This window comes from Bombus fervidus, chromosome 1 (genome assembly GCF_041682495.2).
Source record: "Bombus fervidus isolate BK054 chromosome 1, iyBomFerv1, whole genome shotgun sequence".
NCBI lineage: Eukaryota > Metazoa > Arthropoda > Insecta > Hymenoptera > Apidae > Bombus > Bombus fervidus.
This window is the reverse complement of record NC_091517.1, coordinates 15,618,979-15,632,926: the sequence shown is the minus strand read 5'-3', so window position 1 is coordinate 15,632,926 and position 13,948 is coordinate 15,618,979. Positions and strand designations below refer to the sequence as shown.

General features: G+C 39.4%; 1 protein-coding gene across 2 annotated transcripts in view; it reads right to left on the bottom strand.

Moving 5' to 3' along the window:
* The window catches only part of Toy (paired box 6 protein twin of eyeless), a 58,832-nt gene extending 45,736 nt beyond the window's left edge, over positions 1 to 13,096 (bottom strand). Inside the window, exons 1-2 of one of the 2 annotated variants that reach the window (XM_072004371.1) lie at positions 11,880 to 13,096; positions 3,005 to 3,311 (exon numbers count right to left, since the gene is read on the bottom strand). In XM_072004371.1, coding sequence (XP_071860472.1) covers positions 3,005 to 3,017 — 13 coding nt within the window. In that variant the 5' untranslated portion in view covers positions 3,018 to 3,311; positions 11,880 to 13,096. The remainder of the gene's footprint in view (positions 1 to 3,004; positions 3,312 to 11,879) is intronic. The other variant, XM_072004380.1, reaches the window with a different exon arrangement.
* Between the last annotated feature and the right edge of the window lie 852 nt (positions 13,097 to 13,948).

The following is a 13,948-nucleotide window of genomic DNA, read 5'->3' as shown; positions in this document are numbered from 1 at the left end:
CAATTTTAACGGACTGAAACTGAAGGGAATTTACCAAATTGATGCGTGGTTCTGAGTTTCAGGGTGGTGGAGAAACTGTTGTCTGCTTATAGGAAAAGCTACAATTTTCGGTGCGGGGGTTGAAAATTTATTTTAGCTAGGCTGAGTATTGTATAAAATCATAAGAGGGTAGTATATGTCATATCAAGTATTTTTACTCACTGATGAAGGATGTGGTATAAGGATAACATGAATATTTAGAAAATCTAATCGAGGAAAGAAATGTAAGTTATGGATAATACAAAAATTGAACATTAAATATACATGTAGATTGTAATTAAAAGTATGCTTGCGTAATTTTCGTTAACATTTATAAACACAAAATACATAGCAATTAAACTTTAATTAAATACACAATCGTATTGTAAACTAAAAAATATCAAGCAAGATATGGAATCAGAACTAAAAATCGCGTAAAAAATCAATACAATGGAAAACGATTCGCGGCCTGAAGAACGCAGGAATTAATCTGACCAACGTCGTGCACCGATAGCAAACAGCGGAGAGGAGCACGCACACGGATAGAACGCGAAACGAACGTTCACAAAGGAGAGACAAATTGGCGGTGTAGGCGCTCCGGTTATTAAAGCCAACGCCTGACCCAGCCTGACCCGAAGCAATACACCCCGATTGTGCCGAGTGTTGTAGTCGGATAGGAGGGGAAAGTCGGCTAGCACCGAATCGGCAGAAGCTTTTTAGGTAAAAGGCGCCACCCTTCGAGCGTCGAGTTCTCCGTTGAAGGGGCTGTTGGCCCGACAGAAGCCAAGGAAAGGCGTGTCGGGTTACCGGCTAACCCCGGGGGTAACCGCGAGCCCCACCTAAGCCCATAAGCGTACACGTATTTGCGCACCCCTTCGTATAACTCATTGCGAAGGTCACAAATTTCGCCCCGAAGGCTGCGGTGCGATCCGAACCACCTATGTGATCCTACGGGCCCACCCAGAAACACCGGCCAACCGTTAGCGGAAAGGTAACAAGATGTAAATTGAGACGCGTTTAGATGGGATACACTGTTAATTAGGGTACTCGATGTTGCATTAAAGTAAGATAATATACAGCAAAGCTTTGCGGTTGCAGGAATGCTTGAGGATCGAGGATTTCTTAGGTATTAAGAATTAGCGACAGTTTAGAATATTTATTGCAGCGAGTACGGTTGGAGTTGTACAAAGAAATTGATTGGAATAAACAATACATTTTTGATGAGTTATGATTGGACTAACATCAGAAATACTGGTACGCACCTAATGAATATAAAATTAACTTGATTGAAAATATTGATTTTTTCTATGACATATTTTTACACAACCGAGTATACCATTTTCAATTACATAAAAATTTCCAACACAACTTAAATACACAAACATCCATCTAGTTATACAAACTCAACTATTCCACAAGTTTATTGAAATATTAAATCGTATACATTTTATCATCAAGAGTGTCGTTCATAGCAAGAATTCAGAAATCTAGTATAAAAATAAAATGACCTATCTAGGTGGTCAAGTAGATCGAAACATCAAGAGAAGAGCTTGTGTTCGTCGGCATTTTGTATCAGAGCAAGGCTCAGAACTGATTCAAGGAACCGGGCCCTCGCGTCCCGGTTGGAGACAACTCGAAATCCATCCCGAAGATACGACCATCGTTCAACCCGACTGTGTATCGATAAAAAAGAAGAAAAGAAAAGAAAATATCCTCGTGTCTCGGGTTTCACGGTACACGGTACAAAGTTGACGCTAACGATCGCTGACAATACGAAAGGCGACCGACGCTCGACCGCATTGTAACGGCCTTCTATTAGCACAGTCAACGAGATACAAGAGCCGGATCGTCCAGATACCGCATCTGAATGACAGATAATCGGCCACCTTTCAGTTTTCTGAGTCTCGTGATTTCCACTCTTTTTCTTATTCCCGCACGAAGAAGAACTTGTCTTCTTAACAGATTTGAAAGACGTTCGTTTCTCTTTTTCCTATGGAATTTTATTGTTGTTATTAAATAATATGTCAATAAAACGTCATGTTGATAGAGAAGAAAATAGTAATGTGATAAAAATAAAAAATTGCTTTGAAATACGTGAAAGCTTGATTAATATAGCTTGTAAGCAAAACCAAATAAAGAGAAGAAAAGGCTAAACTCTCAGTTCATCGAAGCACGGATTACAATCGAACACTTTGGCGTGGGGATGTTGTACAACAGTAATTCCATCTGTGGTGAATGAGTTTTGTAATATTTATAAATAGACGTGTATAAAGTGACAATAGTGCATTTGTAAAACTTTTGTAATTAAAATTTGTTTTGGAATGGTTACGCATTAAAAATTGTTATACCACAGTAAAAGCAATATGTATGCTTTACGATTGACCTTAACTACTTGTCTTATAACATCGACTAGCCCACGCGATAGGAATTATATTTTAAATGCCAAAAACAGTTGTATTGAGTTTTAATTTTAATTTAATAAATTACGCATTTTTAAATGACTGACTCTAGACTCTAATTAATATAATAACCAAAAATCTTGCAAGACAAAGAATTAACAGTCTATCGTTTACGCTTAATTCACCGCTCACACGCAAAATGACAAAACGAAAAACACAGAATCCAAAGCTAACAACTTATAAACCATAAAATTCAATAATCAATCGACGCTAGATACATAATAGATCTCCTTAATTTTTCCCCTACTTCACAAAAATATAATCAGCAAATCAATAATAATATATAATATTATATAATGTGTAGTATACATACACATATAATAACAATTGATCATATTACATACCAATACAATAAATGAATTACCAGGTTTACATTTCCCTAATTATATCCACAATACAAAGGAACATAATCCCAGCATAAGAAAAGATGATAAAAAATATCAGGCAAAAAAAAGTTGACAAAAGCCCGAGAACTTTCGGGTCGTGGTGTTTTTAGCCGCGTAAATAAACAAGCTCGTTTGACCAACCTTTGTGTGGCATCTTCCAGAAGGGCGGTTCGGGGGTGGGCGAGCAAGGGTTAGCCACCCCCGCGCCCAACAGGGTTCTTGCCGCGTGCAGCGCCGCCGCCGCCGCTTCCCTGCTCCGCGCTGCCGTAGCACTTGGCGGGTAATCCGAAGCGCTGTCACTTCCGGCGATGCCGCCACCGCCACCGCTGCCTCCGCAAGGACGAAGGTGCAGGTTCAGCCGACCGCCGCCGACCGTTCCACCGCCTCCACCGCCTCCTCCGCCGCCGCCTCCGCCACCGCCGCCACCTCCGGCCACGCTAACACAGTGCTGAAAGGGAGAAATCAACGATTTCTTACGTCTACCATTGATTAATTGGCCGCGGATAAACGTTTGAGAATCGTTGCGAGTAATATTTGAAAGGAGACATTTACATCGGGGTTAAGAAGTTTTGTATAAGAGTTATTTAATCCTTTGGAATTACTGAGGCAGACACCCTACACAGCAATAGGTCATGCGACACTTTGGATAAGATTTATATATCGTGCGTGTGTGTGTTTTCCTTAAAGCGCTAGATTTTCAAAGATTTTGTTACAGGAGGATCGTTGAGGTATTTAATATTTGAAAATGTGATTGAGAATTTGTATGTTAAATTTATTCAAAAATCTCTTGTATCTTTCGATAAGATATCGTGCGACGCAGTATCGTTCATGCAACGCTTTAGATAAAATACGCATAACAAAACATATAAATAAAAGTATAAATTAGTTTTATCGTAGCAGTTATGCGTTGAGTGATTACAATATATTATTTTACAAAAATACTCCTACTCTTCTAGTTCTATTTATAAAATTCATATTACATACTATCTAACTGGGGGGTCGCCTTCAATTATGTTATCAAAATATAGACAATATAAATATGGACAATTACGTACGCAAAAGAAGCACAAAAGTCATTTAAAGAATAATATTTAAAATTTTGGCAAAGAGAATAGGAAAATTGGATATATATGTAAACCACGCTGAATGGAAAACAGATTAACTTCGATCGACGGTAACGTAGTATCAGAAACAAGACTATTATCGAATATCAGTTTATTCGATAGTACAAATCAATAACACAAAAAATTGTCGAATACGATTATCTGACATTGAAATTTACATCGCGATCGAGAAAAAGCAGTCGAAAATAAAATTCGATACTATTGTGTCAGCGGTATAGTTGACACTATACAATATTTTATCTACTTTACTTTCATAAACTTCCATCGAATGCTGAAAGCATTTTTACTCTATGTATATTTACGCGTTGTTAATGAGAATTTGTAATAAAGAGGCACTCTATGCACGAACCACTAAAAATGGCAAAAATTACGTGGAAAATAAGAAAAATAGCGATCGCGCCGCAATCTTATAACATCAACGACAACAGGAAGTCACAAGGGCACAGAAGGCTAATGCATAAGATTTACAAGCAAGAGCTTGCACGCCGGCGTTTCACAGAAACAACCTGGTGTTTATTCATACTAAACGAAGCACATGTTTCCGCCTTCGAGATTCTATTCCAACGTGAGCACGCTGCTTTTCATACATGTTTCTTGTTTCACTTTTTGTTCTAAATAAAGCAAACCAACTTCATTATAGCGTACAATGTTTTTTGTCATCCATATATATATATAATTAAAAAAAATATATATTCAAATTTGAAATACTATAAAATTAACTCCTTATCATACAAAGTTCACAGGGAAAGGCATTATAAGTATATTTTTGTCCATTTTCTAATTTTAATGATACTTCGTGATCAAAGGATTGTAATGTGCTATAATATACTATAATTTTAGTATAGATTAATTTTTTAAAAGTAAATGAAAGCTAATAAGTTGAGGTGGTGTTAAGTTGAAGTTCAAAAATCCAATAAATAGAGAATCTTGGCAACATGCGATTGATTGACAACGTATGTATAGAATTTTAAAATTCTTCCCTTAAAAAACAGGAAATGTATATTTCTCCCTGTAGCCGTTACATTTATGATTAACTTCTTTTCTAACAAAATTGTTGAATGAAATTTTGCTGACTTCAACAAGAAAACATTTCTTCTTCAAAACACGCCATAAAATTAACTCGACACAGAATATTTCTTTTCAAGTCCTGAGTAATATCCCGCTTCATGACTTCTATATTTTCAATAGGGAAAAAGCAAATGCTGCGAACCGTGTTTCGCTTAAATTTCGCTTTCACGAAGGCTCACACCGTGGCAGCACGAGTCGACGAATGTCTTGCATTTCCTACTGACGACTTTCGTTAAAGCTTAATTTCGACTCGAAGCTGACGGTTAAGCGCACCGTTGGAAACACAAGAATTACGTGTCAAGTGGCCTCCGATGGATTAAACGCGGATGGAGAACGTTAACGTTTGAACAGATTTCTTTTTCTTCTCTTTTACGCCGGTAAAAGCCTGATTTTAAACGAGCATTCGCAATTTACCGTCGCCGAGTGCAGAAACAGGCAAAGAAGCGTATTTCCTCGGACCGTTCACACTCTTACACTTTAAATAGTCCGATCCGTTGAGATGCTTAGTTTGAATGTGAACACGGACGCGCGAACTCGTGTCGACATCCAGTGAAAAGCTGAAATAATTTCTTAACCTCGCGATGTTTCTCCAACAATAGCGTTGTTAGCCAAGCGGACGAACGTGAAATGTTGGTTATTACAAAACGCCGGTGGAATTTCTGACACTTCTGTCGACGAGACTTTCCGTTGGCATAAATTAATTAAAACCAGGATGTTGCGTACTGATTAAGTAGAAGATGATTGCCGTGTATTGTGCGATTTCAAGGCCTCGGAAGGGTGAGAGTACCGTGTTTGACAATTGTGTCAACGATCATTAAGAGAGGAAAGATACCTTAACAGAAGGAAGTTAATGAGCTAGAGATATTGACAATCAAGAGAAATATACGTTTACTTTTATGTACCTTCATTCATACATTCATTATTGTATAAGATGTATCTAACGTAAGAGGTTGTAATAATAATGATACTATAATAAAACATATTGTATCAAAGTAAGTTGTAAAATTTTTATTTCTGACCTGAAGATCTAATACGAAAAAAGTTGCAGCAGGTATTTCATGAACTCGTACATTATTAAATTCGTTCGTTCAGGATTGATAATTCCTATTGAAGAAAGATAAATGAAATATGCGAAAATAATTTTTACAAATTTTCATTTCTTTTAATCTCACAAATTTATTAACCTAAGCCAAAATCGACATAAACACCACCTACCCTTCCTCCAGTAAATCGTATCAGATTTATAAACTAAAAAATCCATAGTATTCAGGAAACGCAACAAAAATGTCTGGTCGTAAATCTGTCGGATTGATAATCGCGATACATTAAAAGCACACGTGTGAAACATTCGAAGGGAAAAAAGTCAAATTTCGCCGGGCGACGGGCCGGGGTTTCGCGTAAAGGCAGATCAATGTTTCCGCATGAAACACATCGAGCCGACTATCAAAAATAACCGGCCGATATTGTTGCGAGCGATTTCATAAGCCAACGGTAAATCACGAGAACTCGATTTGATCTCTGTACTTCTGCACGCTCTTTCACGTGCCCTTCCACGCATACAAAACAGCGGCCGCTTCAAAGAACATAATTCAGGGGATTATCGCACGCGCGCGAAACGGGACAAATATTGGCACCGTCAAAACTGGTTCGCCGAAAGCAAATTTCAAAGTGTACCAGAAAATAAATAACGCTGTGGTGAATAATAAACATCGCGGTGTCGACGGTAAATTTTTCCATTTTTCCAAGCTTGATTACGCCGCGCATAAATTTATCGTTCGTCGCTCTCTACCGTTGTTTCGAAATTGCGATCGAAAGGCGGATCGAAAACACACGCGACGCGTTGTATTTTGCATACGAAAAAAATTTTACTCGTTACAACGTCAGTTGCTATGTTAATATTATTTCTGATCGTTAGATTCTAATTGTTTATTTGAGGTTCTCATTCTCATCGTCGATATGTGTTAGTAAGAGACGCTAGCTGCAATATGAAAAAACATCAAATATCGTTGCTAGATGCCACTATACTCTACAAAGTATTTTACATAATTGTTGTTTTATCTTATGAAGAATCTAGATTAGAATGATCACTTTGATTAGGAAAATCATGCATATCTTAAAAACACTTATATTACTTTTATTCATTTACAATGTTCTACTGAACTAATAGCAACAAATAATCGCCTAAATTAATGTACATATATAATGATATAACATATCCTATACAAACTACACAAAAAGATCAAAAGACTAAAACAAACAGTTACCTTTTCCTGCGGATAAAAGAGAAATTATGTGTCAAGATAAACCAGCATCCTCTGATCATATACATAGCTATTAAAGCAGCCCTAGTAGAAAACTAAGTATATCGCGAAACCAGATCTGCAGAATTACATTCTAGCCCATTTACAACGCTAACAAAACGTCACATGATGCACAGTTCAAACGTGATCAGCGTGTGTTGACGCACGAAATCGTTTGTTCCGCTGAAAGCAAGAAGAGCTTTTACTATCGACCGTGTAATTTAACTCTTGCACAGCCGAGATGGTTGCGGTCAGCACAGTGTTTACATCGTCGGTAATATGCTCTTTGGCGATCAGGACAGCTCGTCCGAAGGCGAGTTTACAACGTGCGACGCGGACGCACACCTACGCGTATTCCACCGTCGCTTTCGTTCATCACGGTTAATCACGTCGCGGTTACGATAAGTGTTAATTATGGTTTTCGGTCCGCTTCGTAGATCATTAGCTCCTTTCATCTACATCGCGGGAACGTCACGACGAAGGGGGTCACTGGACGGTTATAGACGACGAGCCGGCTCGATCAAAATGTGCAAGCTGTACACCGACATCGACTGATTATAGGTTACAACGCATTGTATCATACTAAACACCACATTTACTTCAAATACCCAGCGCGACTATCAGATTATGAAACGTAATACGGTACTATTTATCGCGTTCATTGCTCCTGCTATTGAAACTTTGTTCAGCAGAAACCACCAATCCAAAATCCATGAATTAAGAGTAATATATCGTTGACTCTCCTCTATTCCTATATTATGACATGATTTTAAATCGCAGATAATTGAAATTAAATATATTAATAACGAATTCGTTAATATATCTCCAATTAAAAAAAAAAAAAAGAAGGAAGAAATTAATCGACACAGAGATACATACCTACATAAATGTATTATTCGGTGAGCCAGAATGCACCTGGTATAGTGTTTTAAGTATAAGTGTGTTTAAATTCTCACAGAAATTAAATCTGCACAAAATTTACTAATTACGTACTCGGTTCCTTCGGTTTCTTACGTCAGAAAAGTCTGCGACACATTAAATTACTTCGTTTCGTTAGTCAGTCAGTCTGAGACACTTTACGCGAAAAATTACCACGGGGTAAGGTTTCGTCGCTTTCTCGCAACGGGACGAAAAAACAAGTTTCAAAGCGACGGGTCCAACGCGTAACGACATCCTCGACGCTCGATTTGCAATTAAATACAGGTGGGCACGCGCTTTTCCTTTCGGCGAAAACGACTTCCGGTGAAAAATATTTCGCGATTTTGTGGCCTCGTTAACGAGAGATCGTTAAATGCAAAGAGGATTTTTGTACATTAACCTAATGCCTGACAATTTTCGGTTCAGGACGCACAGTAAATAAACATGAAATTACGATGCCTCTGTTCGAGGACCGTCGGACGCGGAATGCGAAGGAAAGCGAGAAAACGAGCCGCAACTACTCTCGTTAGAAGCATACGACCCACGGCTAACTTCGTGCGGCACTGAACATCACATCTCTCCGACAGGTTGCATCTCGTTAGGCGGAATGAACGATAACTTCGAGACGATGCACTGATGGCACGTAAAACAACACTTCCCACGCGCATAATAGACCGTGCTAAAGACCTTCAACGCATTGAAAATTATAAGGAGATAAAAACTAAACTGTCATTACACGCGTGAGGATTTCTCATGGTGATTTTCATAATATGTATTAGGCAAATTGTAAAATCCAGTATGTTGTATACTTTCTCTTCTTTTCTGTTACTAGCTTTCAATGTTGCTTCAGCGCAAATGTGATTATTAGTGAAAATGATGATGATTGAAAATATTATAGGAATTTTGTCGTAGAACATCGTGAGTTTCAGAAAGAAACTAAAAATTTGTTTTCTCTCAATGAGATTTTCATTTACGGTTTCCCTAATCTGAAAATTAAACTCTGTATATCCAGAGCAATTTAAAAGAATCTATTTCACGACAATTGTAAATATCATATGTTGGTGAGTTATATTTAAAAATTAGATTGCGGTTAGGTTTCTTTGATTTTTTCTACACGCTAAGTCGTTAGTAGCCACAATTTGTAAAGAGAAGAAAGGTGCATAGAATTAGTAAATGATTTGGATCGGTAAATTTCCTGTGACAGGCCGGTTGTCTCTTCAGCCTGGAGCGGTTCAAGTACAACAAAGGGCTTTACGTGAAATCTCAGAGGTAGACGAAAGCGTTTCTTTGTCGAGCACTCGAAAGCAACGAGGGGACATCTGTTATTTTCCGAGATTGTATCACTTTCAATGAGCGCGCGCGATGTTTCTTTTTTCCCCACCTCTGGAGCTCGCTCGCAGACGAGTCGGCGTTCGTGTAAAAATAATAAAGGCGGACAGGTGTTCGCCGTGTCCGCGCGCCATCGTGGCCCGCGATCCCTAATTCCGCCGACGATGGCATAAATTATTCATAAAGGGAAAATTTGTTTTATTCGTTCGAAATATACTAGCACGTTCGCGCACGCGGTTCCGAAATTTTGAAAGTATAATGAGATGAAAATATCAACGGCGGAAGCTCAATCAACGCGAAACGGCGCCGTACGGAAATTCCAACCTGCCATCGTCGTTCCGTCGTTCTACAATTGATTTAACAGCGTGTTGTTCTTCGAAAGATGTCTCTCGTGAAACGAAGGAAGATCCATTTTCAAGATATGAAACGGTCGCTTGCTATTCGTAATACGACGAAGGTTTATTCTTTGATAATTACTAGACTTCACTTTGATACTTAATATAGTCGGTCAATTCTTCAACTTATCTTATCTAAGTCACTTTACCAATAATAATCAGAGTAGACGTGCTTTACTTATTTTATGCGTAACATCGTTTCAAATTCATCTATATATTTATTACGTACAGACTTCTAACACATAATCTAGAATTCATTATAATCAGAAAGTATCATATTTAATCTTTAATTCATTGCTACTTCAGACATTTAATCAAGCTTCTTATCAATGTTGTAACATAAAAAAAATTGTAGTTTTTCAAAAACGATTTTGGTGAAGAACTTTATAGTCTCCCGCTTCGTTTATCTTAATTTCAACGAATCACAGCGAATAGCCTTAATTTCCTCGATTTCACGTGAAAAAGGTAATTTGGATGCTCGGCAAATTTTCGCCGGTAAATAACAAAGCGTAGCGGTTGCATTATTTAATCCCTCGAACGGTATAAACTCGATGCAATTCACTTTCAATTGACAGCGTTTTTTCCGCGATCACAATAAGCTACAGGAGTGTTAACAGCGCTATTGTGGCTCGCGCAATTTGTGGCTAAGCGTTATGCCGTCGGCATTTCAAGTTATTACGTCTATTCTGGTTTATTACAGTTTCTCATGGGCGAATCTACGCGAAAAAATGTAGTCCATTGACGATTCGGAACGAGCAATCAGTTTCACTGGCTCAAGGCGTAAAATAAGGTATAGTATCACTTGCGGCTATAGCAATTGCAAAGCACTTTACTTAAAGGATTTAATGCTCACAGAAATGCATTTCGTTTTATAAACTCAGATCGACTGTTTGGTATTTTCACAAATCATTAGCTTACGTTTCATCTGTGTTTTTTTTTATAGAAAATATATCGCGGAGTATAGTGAATAATTAGCGAGCTTGTGATTGACAGTAAATTGATTGGAAAATGTTGCACAACGTTAACGAATAACTTCTGTATATAAAAATATTTGGCTCTATTACTTTTAGAAACGCATAAAATATAAAACAATTTTTATAGTGACCAACGCAAGATTGTATTAATGTAAGTGGTTTAACGTAAAGCTTTGTTACAAAGAAATTTATTATAAAGATAATACGCGTGGAAATCAGTACTACTTGAATTTAATAAAAGTATGAAAAAATGTGGAAAAAAAGTAAAAGCACTTTGTATTTTTCTAAAATATACAATATTATTAATGCTATTTCCTTTCCTTGAAACTGAAATACTTTCAAAGTTAACTATTTAACAACCTAGTAACGAATCCGTCGGCAATCATTGATACAAAACTTTAAAGATGTAATTTTACTAAATAAATAACGTTTTATAATTTTTCACTATATGATAGCAAAAGAATGCCATATCATTCAATTTCTATGTGATAATGTTTACAGAAGAGGAAATCTTTACAAGATATCATTGACCGCCGGATCCTGATAACCGACAAGCTTCATACCATACATGAATTTTTAAATTTCGCGCCTATTTCCAGTTAAATTGAAGAAGACACAAAAGCAGTTGCAAATGTAACTCGCTTTAGGATCAACCGTTATAAGTGATTGATGATTAACATCAGGCAAACCTACTTTTACATTCTCAAATATCAGGAAATAAATGAAATTTACATAGACGAGATGGGAAATCATATCACGGCTTAATTATGCATATGCATATGCACTATAACATCGCGCGTTCTAACCTTTCTTCTAATCTTCCAATAACGTATGATCATCTCTATGAAAATTTACATTCACGACTGACACATCGAAATTGATCGAACGATTAAAACTAATAAACGTACCGTGTCGAGAATGGCCGTGGTCAGGCCGGATCCAGTCACCAGCTAAAAGCACAATCCGCAGCTACGTGTCTCCGCGGGATGTTCACAACACTTTTCGAACGCAGCTCGACCAGCGATACTATTCGAGCGGCTCGATTCGCCACGACTTCGAAAACAGATGAATCTCGCTGTACGTATCGTAGATCTTCTTGGAAACGGTCTCACTGATCACTGAGAATTGCACAGTTTAAAACGGAAGTGGCGCGAAATGCTCGTAACGGAATTCACCACTGCAGCTTAGCTGCGAATCGATCTAAAACGAAGATTGCCTCCTGTGTTGCAAATCGGCACAGGGAAAATCGACAACCACGAAACGACAACGACGACGACAATGACGATGAACGATTCGTCGTTCACGGAAACACGAACGAGACCCGTGGTCTGCGATCGGAGACGAGGTTCGACGGAACGTGATAGAATGACCGCGTCGCGAGAACAACGTCGCTCTCTACCATCGGCAACGACTATTTCGGTATTTTCGGGCGGGCGAGTCTCGTATACTGTGTTTATCGGTTGTTATCGCGGCAAGCTGACCAAGGAAAACGAGAAGAGGACAATTGAACGTGAGCGTCGGTGAAGAGGAAAGAAACACGTGCAACTCGAAAACAGGGGTGCAGTGACGCGTCACTGCTGCGGTGCGCGGCGCCCGATTGACCATCAGAGTCTGCCTTCCTTCATGCGAAGATCCCTGCCGCACGATTTCGGCACCCCCACCCCTCACGCTCAACACACTCCCAACCGTACGATCTCCCTCTCTATCGGGCTGTCTTCTCTTTCCTTCTTCGTTTCTCTTTCTAACAACAGGCTCAGCTAGCCCGACGAGGTTCCTGCGCTGCCGGGCAAAGTCGCCGAAGCCGAGGTGGCTGCGAGACCGACCAGCGTCCCGTTTCGCCTGAGCGTGTCTATGGGTGGAGCTAGCGACACGCTGGCGTGGTCGTGTCTCGTTTTCTCGTACATCCGACATTCCCCGTTTGCACCGATGCCGTTACAGTGGGGGAAATCGAACAAGCAACATCGTGCGACGTCGCAACGTTCTCGAGCCTTCACCAGCCAGTATTCGTGCCACAGAGCCGCTTTCAACGACGAGGATGTTGGAAATGGGCGGCGCTTCGTGGAGGTGGCGCCCTTTGTCGTTGGACCGCGCCACAGGACGCCATTGTCTGTTTGGCGGCGCAGCACCGCGCGGCGTGCGCGACGCACGTCGACGCCCGGCGTCGCGACGCCACTCTTGCACGCAACGCCGTCGCGGCCGTCGTCATCCTCCTGCCTCTTTTCTCTCTGCCTTCAGCTAGCCGCCCGAATTTCTGCGCCGAGAGGTAAGTCGACGATCCGTACGTATGCGCGTGTGTTTGTGCGTCGTTTACATGTTACTCCTATACAGGTATGTGTGCATATGTGTGAGTTGTGTGCGCGCACGGACGTGAGGATGCGTGAACGAGATTCTCGTATGAACGTGTGTCGCAATTTGCTACTTTATTGCTCCTTTTCCTCCACTCTTCTTTTTTTCTCGTGTCTCTTTCCTGCCATACAGTTTCCTCTCTGTATAACCGTCTTGTACTGTTTACCGCGTCTTCCAACATAGACAAACATTATTCTTTATGTACACCGTTTTTCACAAATATTCGTTACACATTGTTTCTGTTATACATTGCACGAACACATGTGGACTAGAGTTCTTTAACGTAAAGGCAACGCGAGGAAGTTTCTTAAACTGGAACTGGTGTCATTCGGAAGTATGCGACACTGAACAATGTCAGTCTTCGACTGCCACCTATGCACACATGCTTGTACTCGCAAGTTTCCTAGCTTCCTCTAATTTCCTACTTCATGGAATACTGTGTTACAGTTAACCTATTGTACCATCAATATGTGTATTTTACGCATCCGTATATCAAAGATTTGTCCATCAAAGAGAAACATTTTAATTTCTTACGTACGTACATTGCACTGCTTCCTTTTATCTCAAACAGTTTCTCTGTATAACAATAGTTATTCTATACTACTGATACTTTGAATAAATCGTCTAACCT